This window comes from Austrofundulus limnaeus, unplaced genomic scaffold (genome assembly GCF_001266775.1).
Source record: "Austrofundulus limnaeus strain Quisiro unplaced genomic scaffold, Austrofundulus_limnaeus-1.0 Scaffold28, whole genome shotgun sequence".
Classification (NCBI taxonomy): Eukaryota; Metazoa; Chordata; class Actinopteri; order Cyprinodontiformes; family Rivulidae; genus Austrofundulus; species Austrofundulus limnaeus.
In genome coordinates, this window is record NW_013952430.1 from 2251362 (window position 1) to 2267327 (window position 15966).

The window sequence follows — 15966 nt, forward strand, 5'->3', positions numbered from 1 at the left end:
GTGTGTGTGTGTGTGTGTGTGTGTGTGTGTGTTTTGCGGGGCCACTGAGACGCTCCTGTAGAGGGGCTTTGTTACACCCTGACCCTTCACCAGATATATCCCCCGTCATCCACTTCCCCCACCTCTCCCTCCTCCTCCTCGGCCTCCTCTGCGGTCTCCTCGGCTTCTTTCTCCTCCTCATCCTCCCATCCGAAAGCGCTGCCAAAATCTCCCGAATATGTCATTTCAGAATCTGCAAAAACGGACCAGAGAGCATGCAGGGAAATTCAATTTATCCACCCTGGCTTTCTTGATTTTTTTTTTTAACAATGAGATTTATTTAAAAGAACGAAGAAAAAACTGACAGCAGTGACAAAAAGCAAGGACATGTGTTTGACTTTGTCTGGATTTTAATAGCTGTTTCTAAACCTTGCCAGGGGAGCCATTCTTATCAGGCACAGGTTCAGTCCAACCAGGCCCCCATTTATCTTAAAGTCTTTTCTCACAGTGACAAGCAGCACTTTAGAATGCAAATGACTCTGGACACATGAATGTGGCACTGGTCCCCCTGAACGAAGCTGTGCTGCTCGAGTAGAAAGGGAACCTTTGTGCAGAATGCTTATGAGGCTGCAGTCAAGAAGCTGCCAAAACAGGTTGGATATTTTAAATCGTTTCCCTAACAGACGTCTAACTCTGTCCGTGCACCGACAGCTGATGAAATCTTTCAGGCTTACCGCAATCCGGTTTGCCACGGATCCTAGACCCGGCCACTTCGCCTCCGTTTTGGTCGGCGCACCAGCACTCGCCCCTGTCACACTGCTGCTTCCTGTAGTAGCCGTCTTCATTGCAGCTGGGGATGAATCGACCTAGAAAAAACACACACACACACACACACACTCACTATAAACTAGGTGTAGAAAAGGGAACTTACATTACAAACCACATTATCTCGGAGCTGGTAATGGAAACAACACAGGCTGATTTCCAGCAAATTGTCTGTCATCACACATTGCGCTCCGAGGTGAGAATGTAACGCACGCAGCATATGTTGCAGCCCGTTCCGTATTCTATGAATACAAATGTGCTCGTGGAGCGAGATGCAGAGAAATATGGCTTGGATTGTTAAGAACCAACAGAGGCGGCTCCAGATATTCTGGATAAAGACAACGCCACACGGCTTTAACCTCCTAGGAGCTGCGCCACATTATGCATACAAAAATGCATGCAATGCAGGAGTTTGGGTCTTAGGAGGTTAAACGTATTTAAGGAAGTTTGTTCAAAACACACATTACAAAATGTTAGTGTTTTTACTTGCATAGTCATAAGTGTGTGTGTGTGTGTGTTTAACATTTGACAAAAGCTGGTATTGTCATTTTAATTAAAACTGCAAGCAGTGATCTCGGCCCTCGCACACTGGGGCCATCCACACTGTTCAGACGTCTGGCTGATGCATCTTTAGCTAATAATGTACCAATTAGAATTGGGCGAAATTGGAAAAAAAAATCATATTAATTGTGGCCTTTAACTGATAGCATTTAATATGGCGATTAATAAATGATAATTGTGTTTGTGGCCTTGGTCTGCATTTACTAGCTTTCCTTGTACTTTAGATTTACGTTGTCGTTTCAGGTGATTAAACAAGTTTGTAGGGTTAGGGTTAGCATTAGCTGACCTGCACTGCCTTCCATCATTGGACCCCCATGCGCATCTGATAATGACGTCATCACATGGTACTAATTGTAGTAATTGTGCAGTTGCAAATATTAATTGGTGACAGTTTTTCTGACAAAGATTAGCACCAACGTGGTTCGCCAAGCCGCCCCGGCCACGCCCTTTGGCTGCCGCTAGCGATGGATATTTTCTTGGCTTTCTCAAAGGCTCTGAACTGTACATGTCAATTTCAAACACAATCGGGTATTGTTTTACTTCCACTGTGAGGCGCAGTTGTGAAATCCCATCATTATCATACTGGCCATGTTCAGGACTGGATGTCTGTATATTATATTCATTTTTACAAAGTTTGAAGATTTTACAGTGACAGTACCCCAATGCTATGTTTGATGTTGAAAATGGACATTTATAAAAAAGAATACCACACGCTTCCCACACCTGTTCAAGAAGCTTTGGTTTAAATTTAAAGTGGACACGCTCATATTTAAAAACAAAATACGTTTGCCATTTCCTTCAAAATGTCAGATTTCTTGTAGATTTTACAATAATGTGCCAAGAGACTTTTTTGTAGGACCTGACCTGGTGCACCTACGTACCAAATCTCGCAAGCGTACGGTAAAGGAGTCAGCGGGGCTTTAAGCAAGATTAGACTAGCGAGGTTTTTTGTGCCTCCCCTTACTTAGGCTAGTTCTAAATAACTGCCAAGTTTCGTGAAGCTCAGCCCACTAGATCTTAGGAGAAAAAGACTCCTGTCGGCAGAATAAATAAATAAAAAATAATAATAATCATGTCAATGACAATAGGGCCTTCTATTGTTTCACAGCATTTGGGCCAATAATAACAAAATCAAATAAGAATCAAAAACAAATGTTTTTCTACTCCTTCAGGGGCAGACGGCGCCGATGCTCATCACTCTGTCCTTGAAGAGTCCTGACTCAGAGCACAGTCAGCCAACCAAAATCTGGAGTACACACACACACATGCACGCACGCACGCACACACGCACACACACACACACACACACACAGATCTTCACATTCACTCATTCACCCTCTTCCACATACATTTAGGACAGACGGATGGCTGATTTTTTCTTTGCCGTCTGTCAGCAGCGTGTTATAATCCACTCAAGGACTAATCCCCACCTCCTTCTTGTCAGCTACTCGACAAAACTCTCAGCCAAGAACGACACATCAGAACGGGTAGACGAACTCTTACCGAGTCAAATCGTCAAATACGCACCAAACTTTCTCTTGCCACCATCCAGGACTTGAATCCTCTCAAGTTCAGCCAGGCAAGGCGGTTCTAAACAGAGAAGAGAAAAAATTAAAGAATCTAAATTGTTTGGCTTTAATAGTTTATACCTTTATGGATTAAAAGTGTCAGTTATTTTGACAGCGCTAGTCCAAAACTAACCGGACACAAACACTTAGAGAACTCACTCTCTCTCCAGAAGCAGAGGCACCATTCAGCAGTGGACACCTTGCTGTCTCTGTAGGAGTCGCAGGAGTTAAAAAAAGGCCGAATGCAGACCTCATACTTGTCCAGGTTGATGGCAGCCAGCTCGGCCTGATCGAGGTACAGGTCATTGTTGGTGTCTAGCTTGGAAAACATCCAGCCGATGGAGTCCTTGCAGCTGGCGACCAGGCTCCTGTCCAGCACTGCCAACACAAACAAACGTGTATTTATCTCAGCCGACAGCTGCACAAAGAAAGACTAAAATCATGGCAGCAGTCCTGCATACATCAACAAGCTTTATCTGATGTTGTTTTTGTCACTTTGGCTAAAACCATCAAATATTATCTATTTACATATTTAGCAATTTAAATACCACCATAATTAATTCTGATCAACTGTTTTTATTTTTCATTTAATTCTTGGCATTTTATCCTGACACAAAATAAACCTAATATGGAACACTCACAACTATGCTAAGCAAGTGAGGACAAATGCGAGAAAATGACTCTCTTTATATTATTTATATTGGATAAATACACAAATAGCCTGCCATAGCCTATTTAAAGCATACATTTTATGACATAACTGCTTGCCATCTTGTTGTCTTTTGCTTCACTGCTGCCATAGACCACACCAAGAACACTTCACTACACGGCTGATTTAAAACGGACACGTTTGTTTTATTCTGGACCAGCCATTCATGTTTTGTTTGATGTAGAATATTTAAATAGTTTCTTACTTTCTTCTTTTTTTATCATTGCTGTTCAAAAACAGCAGGTAAATAAAAAAAAACCCTGCTTCTAGACAGGTACGGTGATCACCTACAACCAATGTTTGTCCAAAAGTTTATTTTTTGTGACATTTTGGAACAATTGCATGTTTCATTACTCCCCTAGTTTTTAATTTTGAACGTGTCTTTGTAAATCAGAAAGAGGATGAGAAATCCAAGTCTTACAGCAGGAAGAAGGGTAAAAACTTGTATATATGTAAATTCATGAGCTTATTAATACCACTGTCACATTGTTAAAACACGAGTAGACGTGACATTTAATCTGGTGTTTAGTGTGCTGGAGATGTGGCCTGTTTTTTTTAAAACAAGAAAGACAGTTTCAGCCTTATTCTTTCCGGCAGAGTCCCAGCTGATTTAAACACTCTTTGCAGTAAATGAAAAACAAAATAGTCCAGTGGGAGGATATATTTTTTAAACGTCTTGGTTAATTATGTCACTCAGGTTCTAATTTAAAAACATTTTTCGGTAGACTTTAGTAGATTATAATGAGACTTTTAACAGAAGTGTAATGTATAATGCCTTGTTAACTTGATTGATTTTTATTTATCTTAAATTGTTTTGGTTTTTTAACGACATTGTAAGAACAGACTCTTGAACCAGACAACAGTATGTGAAATGAAACACACTCTCAGAGTGTGTTTGTGTAAGTACAGTGTGCCCTCCTTGTAACCACTGGGAGTGATTGGATAAAAGCTTTAACCTGATGGAGTGCTGGCTGCAGCGGTTCTGGCCCCGGGCTTGCTGTTGTTGTTCTGCTTGGCATTGGTCTGCAGAAGCTGGAACCAGTCCCTCAGACGCTCGCCGAGATCTGACAGATCTTGGCCAGTGCAGCTCTCTGTGGAAGCCAGGGAGACCAAAACTGCAGATGATGTTTGTATCAGTTGTTTACGTGGTTATGATAGGTGAGCTACGAGGCAGGTGTGATGGTTTAACTGCTTTTTGATTAGCTTTTCCGCCTAGGTTCTTTGTAATCTAACGACTTATGCCTATTTTGTGCTATATTAGGATTCATGTATCAAAATGCTCACCTCATCCAAGAGATAGGTGCTATGGCTGTTTATGTAACTTTTATACTTTTCAAAAATATGACAGTTTTTACAATTATTTATCCTATGAAATATATTGAGATCTCTTTATTCCTTCAAAAATACTTCTCTTTGAAATGAAATTGGGCACATTTGCTCTGTTTTAGTCATCTTTTGCTAAATTTAGCTCGTAGCTATTGTATTGCGACTTTTAGCTGTTCATTAGCTTTTTGTAACTAGTCTTTTGTTACTTTTAGCTTCTAAATAGCGTTTTGCGACTTTTTGTTTAAAATTAGCCTTTACCTACTTTTAGCTCTTGTTTTGCTATTTTTAGTTTTTAGTTAGCCTTTTGCTAATTTAGACTTTTAACAAGCCTTTTGATACTTTTAGATTTTTGTTGTGATATTTAAGTTTTAGCTGGCATATTGCTACTTTTAGCTTTAGATTAGCATTTTTGCCACATTTAGCTCTCGTTTTGCTATGTTTAGTTTTTAACTAGCCTTTTTGTTCCTTTAGTTTTTAATGAGCCTTTTGGTACTTTTAGTTTTTTTTTGTAATTCTATACTAATTTTAGCTTCTAACTAGCATACAGCTACTTTTGACTTTAAATTGATCATTTGCAACTCTCAGATTTTAGCTGGTGTATTACTTTTAGCTTTTAAATAAACTTTAGGTACTTTTAACTTGTTTTGCTATTTTTAGTTTTTAGGTAGCCCTTTGGTATGTTTTTACCTAGCAATTTACTCATTTTAGCTTCTAGCTAGATTTAGGCTTCTTTCAGCTTTCAGCTAAACTTTCCTATGTTTGGCTTTGCTTCTGCTAATTTGAAACAAGTCCTTCAGCGCTCAGCATTCAAGCCGTATTTTCACAGAAAATTCCATTTCCCATTTTGGTTTATTTTGTATTTGTTACAGATTTCGATCTCACCACTTTTCGGCTCCCTGGACGCCGGAGCTGCAGTTGGACAAGGACACAGACCTGAACACTTCAGGGTGAGCTCTTTCCCTGTAAGACATGCCTGCTGCTCCAGCTTGCACTGAAACACACACACACACATAAACACATTCATTGACACACAAAACACACACACACGTGCCAGCAACATCGACAAGGGGACACAAAGGTGAACTAAAATGAGTTATTGCTGCAACACAGATCAAATATTCATGAGGCGACTGACTGTAAGCTGCGATTCAAATCGGAGACTTGCTCCTAAATGCATCGTCCAACCTCTGCTCGCACACAAGGTCGGGAATAAAGATCCAAAAAGAGAAAGCATTAATCAATAGACACATAGAGCTCTGTCACCACAAGCCACCAATTGGTCCCTGCGAGGCAAGAAATCATGGTTCTTTGTCACACTGTTTTCCCACGAGGCTCTGCTCACGTTGCTCTGCTCTGAGTGCAGAAGGTGAAAGCTTTGATGTGTTGTAGCTATGTGTTACACTCCGTAACCACCAGTCTATAGATGACGTTGAATCAGTGTACATAGTTTTCCTTCCAACAATCACAACAGCACTAATTTGTCAAGAAAACATTGACCAAAAGATTTATTCTTTAAAAATTCTGTCCCCCATTTATTTTTCACTGTTCTTCACAAGCTTCAGTGAAAACAGCGTTGTACCTGTGCGAAACAACTCTATAACTTGTTCTCATTGTACCTTCGAGGCGTAGTTGTGTCCGTCCGATCCACACACAGGCCCGGTGGAGGAGACGGGACAGGGCTGACAGTTTCCATTAGGGGAGCGGAGATTGGGCTGCTTCAGTCTGTTGGACAGGGAACATGCAAACACTTCAGTCTCATTATGTCCAGCTGAGACAGCCACCGCTGCGATGATTCAGACGCCGCAGCTCCAGCAACCGAGCACGAGAGCATGACGCAAACAGTCTCCTCCATGTTGTCTGAATGCATTAGCTTGTCATTAAACAGCAGGACGTCAAAGCACTTGGATGCACAAACAAGCTTCCTTATTCTGGCTCTCACATACCAGCATGAACTAGCTGTGCTGACCTGGTGTCAGCGTGTTAGACTGGGACTTCCTGGGTTTGGGGGGAATTAGTCAGTTCTTACTCACCTGTGTTCAAGCTTCTTGCGGTTGACGCACACGGCTCTCTGATAGCCCTGGGCGATACACACCTTGTGTCGGCTGCACTTCACCTTTTGACAAGGATCCTTGGTGGTATCTACATCTGGATAAAAATAAATAAATAAAAAGCACCGAATGTTAGCTGTGTAACATTCCCACTTAAAAAAATATAACTAATAAATAATTTTTTACATTTCTCTGCCAATAATTTCAGTTTCACTCTGCGTCTTAAACCCCACATGGCTCTACTCGACTTTCTCTGCGTAACCCTGAGAGTTGGTCTGAATTATTACCGCAGTGCAAAACTGTTGCTCTTGTGCATGTTATGAATATAAACTAAGAAACATTTTGTTATATATTAGGGAGCAAACCAATATCTCAGTATCTACACAAACACTAAAAGCATGTCGCATAAAATGATGCAGATTAGAATGTTTTTGAAGTGTTTTGTTTTTGTATAATCATACTTAGAATAATTAGAGACGTGCCTGTTCTGCATGTTAATGTTTTGAGTTGAGCAGAACTAAGACTTTCATGCTGCAGACAGTAGGAACAAAGATTATTTATTTACCATTATTTAACCAGATAAGTCCCTTTGAGATCTCAGATCTTTTTCAAGGGAGGCCTGGGCCTGAAGACAACCTATTGTACATGTTTTTAGGGGTGGGGGAAACTGGAGTACCCGGAGAAAGCACGAGGAGAACATGCAAATTTCGCACAAAATGATCTCAAGTCCGAACCGGGGATTGAACCCAGGACCTTCTTGCTGTGTGGCGAAGGTGCCAACCACTGAGCCGTCATGCCAGCATTTCTGTTTCCAGAGGATAAAATCTTGTTTAAATTTTTTACCCTGCAACAGTCACAATATGATTTTTTTTATCCACTGTGGAAAATCGAGCAAATCTTGAAGTCCAACCCATGGCATAGTCAGCGTGAGCAAATGCTGAGAGTGCTGTCCTTCTGGGGGTGTCACAAATGGGGGACAAAAAATATAATTTTTTAGTAGAGTATAGCTGATTTTGTCTGTAGAACAATCATTGAATAATGACTTTTTAAATCTCACTGCCAATATACAAACATTCACATTCGTATTTAAAAGGTTTTGTCTTTGATATTATTTTTTTATCTTTAGAAATTAAATCCAACTGAAACAGTTAATTCATTTGAAACAAAATACCAGAAGTCTACCTCATAACAACCAACATTTGATGACAGCAACGAGGAACACCAGTTCATGTTAATGAGTAACTGTGGAGTGAAGCAGTTCTAGGTGGGTCCAGAGATGTACTCCCCCAGAAAACTTGGTAAAAGATCTACTCCAGGGGTCTCCAACCTTTTTTTTCCCCCTTAAGAGCTACTTTAAGAAAATGAAACTGTACAAGAGCTACTTTTGGCACAAATAGCGTCGGTTGACGGGTCTCTGACATTTTTTTTCCACATCGTAGACTCCAGCGGGAAGAAAACCCCATGCAGTGACACATGCTGCAGTGGGAGGGGCTTCCCAGGAGCTCGCACGGTGTGTTTCAAGCTGTGAAACGTGTGCAAAAATGAACGCTGAAAAACCATGCGTTGTCCGTTCGACCATACTAAGTGCTAGATTGTTTGATTGACAGCCATGGGGGAGGGACATCTATGGATTGATAGGACATAAATGAAAGTTTGTTTGACCAGGGACAAATTAAATTTTGCTACTCTTAAATTTTCATAAGCAGTGAAGAGCTACTTTAAATGAGCTCACGAGCTACCGGTTGGAGATCCCTGATCTACTCAAATCTCTACATTTTACAGCCATTTGAAGAGCATCGTATTAATTTCTTGGGATTAATAAAACAACATTAAATCAGCATTTTATGAAGGGAGAACGATGAAGACCAAACTTTAACCTGAACTTTATCTGAAACCGTAACTGAGACTTCCATTATCTTTGGTTTTCTACTGAAAACCACTGAGCACCAGTAGTCTTGAATGCATCATATGATAGTTTTATCACAGAATATCCTCTGCACCAGAACACCTCATGAAGTAACAAAGCAGACTGAGAAACCCACAGAACAAGTCACTTTCATAAACCTGAGTAACCAGTGATTATTCTAAAGACCTAATCAAGTCTCTGACAAAAAGTTAAAAAGTTTTTTTTTCATCTCTCATTTGTGACGCTCCCTAGATGGACATGCTACGAACCGGCCCTGCTTGAGTTGTTTTCAGTAGAAGACATCACTGCGGGGGGAACTTAGGACCTCTCAGGTAGCACTTGTTGTAATTTATGTAATTTTAAAATCAGCTTTGAACTTTCTAAACATGGCCATCTTCCGATTTTGCTGATGGGAGCGAGAAAAGAAAAAGCACTAATGAGATACACACACATGCAGACATTGTTAAATTTATTAATGAGATGTAAACCTAGTCTTAACGTAACCCTACTCCATTCAATAAACAGTCAATTTGTTCTCTGAGGGATGTGCTCCTGTTTCTCCTTACAGGTCATTTTCTTTTATTTGTTTATCTATATTCAATACTACACTTTAGCTGATGATAGCTTCTCCCAGTCTAGGTTAAAGCCTTAGCGTCTGGCTTACGCTGGCCCCATTTATCACACTCTCTTCTCACAGCTAATGCCGGACTGGGTTTCAGCACCTCTAAACACTCATGTGTCTCAGATATCTGGTCCAAGCAGGCCTCCTGGAGTCTAACCTCTCCATTCTTTCTAACTTTTCTATTCACTTTCTACACAATCTGTCATGGCAGCAAATAGAAATATGCCTTTTCTGCAGGCTTCACTTGTAAATCATGCTTCGATTCGTCTGCTCTCATTCCATGCAGCCTTGTGGCGCTATTATCATTAAGCAGGCAGGCTTATCATCCCCTCTCTCATCCCTCTGCGAATACTGTTAATGCTGCTGATTCTGCAGGATGACTGGAGCGAACCAACAGATATCTGATTTGAGAAGCAAATCCAATCCTAAACAATGTGACCCACACTGTCAGGACGGGGTTGCTTGTGAAGACTGACTGGCTCTGCTGCGGGACGTGAAAGCCTCAGAGCAGACTCCTCGTCCAATTAGACAGTCAGCGGTGGAGACGTGCACTCGGGTTGCCCCTTTAACCCAAAGATCACACCCTGCTCCTGCGCAGTTTGATTTTTCACTCCCGACTAATCCATCAGAATCAGGTTGCCACTTCTCTGTCTCGCAAGTTGATACAATTAGAGGCAACTCCTGTAGGGGGTTGGGTGTTGGGGTACTGTTGCCAAAGAAGTGAAAGATCATTTAAAACTATCCTGCCTTCTAGTAACAAAAAGACTGGTGAGGACATCTTGTTTGCGGCGAGCGGCGACGATCCTGGCACAGCCTCGTGTTGTGAGTGCAGAAGCATAAGGTGGCTTGCCTAAGCCTCATGTAAACTTAACAAGCTTCCACAGATTAAAGCAGCGCTCGCAATGATGACGTTTCCATGGCAACAGGCTCTCCGTGGTCCGGGAATCATTTCTTGGTTGACTGTGATTTGCAGTTCAATCTGCAGCTTCTCAGAACTCACCCTCTCTCTCTCTCTCTCTCTCTCTCTCTCTCTCTCTCTCTCTCCCCCCGTTGTCCGATTGTGTTTGCAAATCTGCATTTCTTCCACGTTTTTTTTGCATTCCTTCATCCTCTCCTTATGCCGTTTCAGACCTCCCGTCTGTGTATTCCCATTCGTAGTCCGCTTGTTGTTTGCTTATCATTTCCCTCAAGCATTCCCTCTTTTGCCTTTCAATACTTTAAAGCACAGACTTCCATTTTTTCATTCTCCACATCTTCTTTTTTTTTTTTATAAACATTTGCCTGCCGCAGTAACTACTCCTAATTAAACCTTGTAGTCCAGTACAGTTCAAATTTCCATGAGGGTTATAACAAAAAGGATAAAAGAAGAGGAACTCAGGCCACATCCTCATAATCAGACCTCTTATCTACTGTTGACGGACTCTGATGTCATCACTAATAATGTATGAAGTCTCCTTTGTAACAGCAAACCAAGACATGGCTCTAATGTTTCGACAAATTAGTAAATGGTTAGCTCAAAGTAACTTAAGAGATCTTGTTTTCTAAAATGTGCAAACCACTTAGAGTTAAAGCATTCTTTGAAAGAATACATCTGCCAGCGTTTGGAGATTTAGACTAAAATCATTTTATGATGAGAAATGACAGAGTTGTAGTCAATTTGCTCAAACCCTAAAAAGGTTACATATTATTGCATGATGTATCACTTAAAACACAGAGACTGTGTCTCAGTTCAGGGGCTGCGCTCTCTGTAGTCCACATTTTATGTCTGGTTACGTCTCTGCTACGTAACAAAGGCTGTCCCAATTCAAAAATGAAGGCTGCATCTGAGGATATCACAGGATGTATTGCCCTGTTGGCAAATGAAGATGAGTATTTTTTTTGTTCCAAGTTGGCGTAGTTTGGAAATTCATCACGGACCAAAGAATTGGTTTTTAAATGTATGTTTGGCAACTTAGCTGGTGAAATTTTTGAGACAAAAATGGCTTGAACTTAAATAGACCCTACGGACTCCAAAGTGCTTTACACTTTAATCATTCACCCATTCATTACACACATTCATACACTGATGGTGGTAAGCTACACTGTAGCCACGGCTGACAAAGGCGAGGATGCCACACACTGATGCCACCGGGCCCTCTGACCACCACCAGCAGGCAAGGCAGGTGAAGTGTCTTAGGACACAACAACTGAAACGTATGGAACAGGGGATTGAACCAGCAATGTGTAATGTTTTTATTTGTGAAGTTATTCCTCCACTGAAAAGACATGTGAATTCATGTCCCAACACATTTTAAATCTGAAGGTATGTGATATAAAATGTATCATCATGGTAACGAGGCGGTGCGTAGTCATGGAATAAAACATCATCCGAATGACCGTCCCATTTTACAGACGTTTTATGCAGCCTACATGAACTGCAAAGGTTGCGGCCTCCATGGGCTGCACTCTGGGTAGGCCGCAGCCCCTGAATTGGGACACAGCCAGTATGTTGAGTGAATGACACTCAACTATTACTGCACCAAATGTTGACACAATATACATGGCCTGGCCAAAAAATAAAAATAAAAAATGGCTACCCAAAAAAGGGTCACACACTCTAATATTTTGTTGGACCGTCTTTTGCTTTGATTATGGAACACATTCTCTGTGTCATTGTTTGGATAAGCTTCTGCAATGTCACAAGATTTATTTCCATCCAGTGTTGTACTAATTCTTCACCAAGATCCTGCAATGATGATGGTAGAGTCTGATCTTCTCCAGCACATCCCAAAGACTCTCAATGGACTCAGTGGAGCCAACCCATGTGTGAAAATGATGTCTCTGCTCATGCTCCCTGAACCACTCTTTCACAATAAGAGCCCCATGAATCCTGGCATTGTCATCTTGGAATAGGTCTGTGCCATCAGGGAAGAAACAACCCATTGATGGAATAACCTGGTTATTCAGTATATTCAGGTCAGCTGACCTCATTCTTTGAGCACAGACTGTTGCTGAACCTGAACCTGACCACCTTCAGCAACCCCACATCATAGACCTTAGTTAAGTCCAGGCGGCAACTTTTTTTTGTCCAGGCAGTGTATGTCAAATGATCTAATATACTGTATAGTCATTTTTGTGTTATCTAAAGTGGTGGCCATCTTGATTTGGATTATCTTAGTTTAACTTTTAATAAATGCATGTGGTCAGACAATACAGAGCAGTCAGGGATGACATCAAGCAGCGTTGGGAGTGTGAGGACAGTCAGTCGGTTTCCAGAAGTTGAGACGTGTAGCAGGATAACAGATAAGGGAAACCTCTGACCTACTGAATATTGTGAAGTAGAATAAGTGATAGTGGATAGAAATTTTCCAGCAAAAATGAAGAAGCTGTTGGCTTGGTTTTGAGCTCGAGAGCAGACTTTTGACACCATTAAGTGCCTGTTTATGTGGGCTACAAGTCACCTATATCTATCAATCTAACAATATCCTCAAGAGGTGTTAACTGTAAACATCAGAGTGTGGACTTAGCATGTTTCACCATCCTCCTTAATGTTTGACACTGATTTAAAACCAACAATTTACCACCAAGTGTCTACTCACCATTCACTTGCCTGTCTGGCTGATATTGGCTACTAAAGATCCAGTTTTTACTGGAAACTGTAAAAGGTATTTTCTGAGCGCTTGCGCACGAGCTCCAGAGCTTTACTCTCAGTGTGTGTCTGTGAGTAAACTTGTTTGTTCTTACAAGTCCAAATTACAAGAGCTGGCCTGCAGTGTTTTGACTGTCTTAACAGCCAAGTGATTCAATCAGCAACTAGATTGATGAATCGACTGCAGAAATCAACAGCAAATTACCCTGACATCTCCCTCACTCAGTACTGTGCCCATTTAAGAGTAGTCAGCCACTGCAGTGCCTGAATGCTAATGCACACCTCGGCCCTGTTGTCGGCATCGACTGTCGAAACGCAGCGCGTCGGACGCGTTGACAGTTCCGACGCTCTGACTTCCTCTGTGCGGATGTGCAGCGGTGAGAGCTGCCTGGCTGAGAAATGACGCCTGCAGGCTCAGAGCTGCAGACTAAAGACATCACACTGATTTAGAGATGCATCAGAGGAACAAATCTCTTTTCACTTCTCCCGCTTCATTAGGTCGCTCATAAGGGGAGGCAGATCAATGATGGGAAAATAAAAAAACAACACACTCACACTAGACAACCGCTTCAAACGCTGTGAAATAAAAGTAGAAATGCTTCTTCTCTGAAACACAGCCTTAAGCCTAAACACTGTACTTGACCGATTTTGGCTGTGAAACCCAACAATTAGTGAATAATTTACTTCACCCTCTAGGTCAAACACATCAGATTGGTCTTAATTGGCAAACAAATACAGAAAATTTAAAAGAATAGTTTAGTCACTTATTAATGGTGAATTGCATGTTGGGTAGCGCCCGCCATGTCCTATACCCTAGAGAAATGAACCGTGAAAGGAGCAAATGGAAGATTCCTCACCGCGACAAGCTAAGTAAAAACGTGAACCAGCACCACCTTGATAAAATTTAAGCAGATGGGTTTGAGTACAAACGCCATGAGTGGACTGATGATTTTGACGAGCTATTACAAGTAATGTTTCCGGACATGTTTAGCTACCTTGTTTGTGACGTGAGCAGTTCAGAAATTATGAATCTCTTAAAGCATCTTAACTTCACTATTAGATGGGTGCAGGACCTGCAGACTGTCCAGAGTCAATGACCACAAAACAAGGTGGGTGAACACATTGTCCCCTCTGGTCGTGACTGTAGCAGTTAAGTTATGTTGGATTACAAAACCAAAACAATAATAAAACAAAACCACACCACCAACTCGTCTCTGTTGTTCAGCTTCCGTATCCTAAACTGCGTCAATGCATTGCGCCGTTCATGTCGGCTGACGTCACGATCCTGAACTTTATAGAAAATAGGCCCTCATTTGGCTAGCTATTAGCCTAGCGTGGAGGTAAACATTTGTGCTTCATGCTCCGTGTTTTCTGTGTACAAACTGGTCTGTCTCGGCGGTCACTCGTAAATGATTAAGTTCTGTAAATTTTAAATTAACAGAAGGAGAAATTACGTTTAAAAAAATCACATCAGTGCTTTATTACTAAGTGCCCGTCCGTCCGTCCATTGCAAGGATGTAATGAAGTTGTTAGTACTTGTATAAAGTTCTTATGTGCAGATGTTGAACAGAACATCCTCCTTAGTAAAACTGATCCTTCAAGGCTCTTTTAAATGAACAAGGTTGAAAACATTAAAAAAAAACTGAATGCAGTTCCTTAGACAACCACAAGGACAGGAAAAATAAGGGGAGACAAGGTTATTTTACCAAGGGCTTTTTAATAAATTTATAAACAATATTGTGCAATATTTTGTGTAAAAATGCTAAATTGTATATGAAGGATTAACAAATGTATCTAAATATTTCTTACTCTGCTATGTTGTTGCAGGTGTTCATCCTTCAACAAAAATGTTTTGTCTCCTCAAACTTAGTTTTTCATCTGGATTAAATGTCCACAGCTGACTGTGGGAAAACAGGTAATAAATAAACTGCTTTTGTCACTTAAAAAAAATTACAGAACCACTTGAATTTGATTTTGACTTGCAAAATTACTGCTTTTTAAATCCTTCAAAATAAGATGATTTATTAAAAGCCCTCAAATAAAACAGTCATAGTTTAAAATGATACATCTTTTTGATCTGTGATAATTAGAACTTAATCTTTTTCAGAATATTTGGATTTTTTTTTACATTTCCTCTGTTATTCTGCTATTTCTGTAACTCATTACTAGTTTATAAAGACTCTTTATCTTACCTTTATCTCTTTTTTCATTTAAAGTAGATGGTATTTAGATTTGTAAAGTCAGTGAGGTGAAATTTCTGGGTGTTATCATTGAGGACAAGCTGACATGGAGACCTCACGTACATTATTTGAGAACCAAAAATATCTAAATCTATTGACTGTATAAAGTCAGGGAGTTATTCAATGACAAAGCTCTGCTTGTGTTGTACAATTCAATAATTGTTCCACATTTAATTTACTGGATTGAAATCTGGGGTAAAGCTTGCAAAACTATTACAAATCTGATTTTTGTTTTACAAAAAAGAGCCCTAAGAAATATCGCGAGAAAAGATTACAACCATCCATCTAATACATTATTTTTTAAACTGAAAATTTTGAAATTCTATGATTTGGTTGACTATAATATTTTACTGTTTATGTACAAGGCTCACAGAAACGTATTACCTTCCAACATTCAGGTAAACTTTGTTAAGAGAAACGTTATTATCTTAAAGGGGATGGAAATGTTTGTGAAGCCATATTTTCGGACTTGCTTGAAAGAAAGATGTACTTTAATCCAGGGTATAGGATTATGGAATGGTCTGGAATAGGAATGTGCGATATAAACGATATAC

The 15966-nt window shown here is 40.5% G+C and overlaps 1 protein-coding gene across 1 annotated transcript in view; it reads right to left on the reverse strand.

Moving 5' to 3' along the window:
• Positions 1-15966, reverse strand: part of spock2 (SPARC (osteonectin), cwcv and kazal like domains proteoglycan 2) — a 43116-nt gene continuing 27150 nt past the window's right edge. The window contains exons 4-11 of the mRNA XM_014005021.1: positions 6999-7113; positions 6585-6690; positions 5851-5959; positions 4599-4733; positions 3093-3311; positions 2893-2955; positions 714-845; positions 1-232 (exon numbers count right to left, since the gene is read on the reverse strand). Of these exons, the coding sequence (XP_013860475.1) occupies positions 87-232; positions 714-845; positions 2893-2955; positions 3093-3311; positions 4599-4733; positions 5851-5959; positions 6585-6690; positions 6999-7113 (1025 nt within the window). The 3' untranslated portion in view covers positions 1-86. The remainder of the gene's footprint in view (positions 233-713; positions 846-2892; positions 2956-3092; positions 3312-4598; positions 4734-5850; positions 5960-6584; positions 6691-6998; positions 7114-15966) is intronic.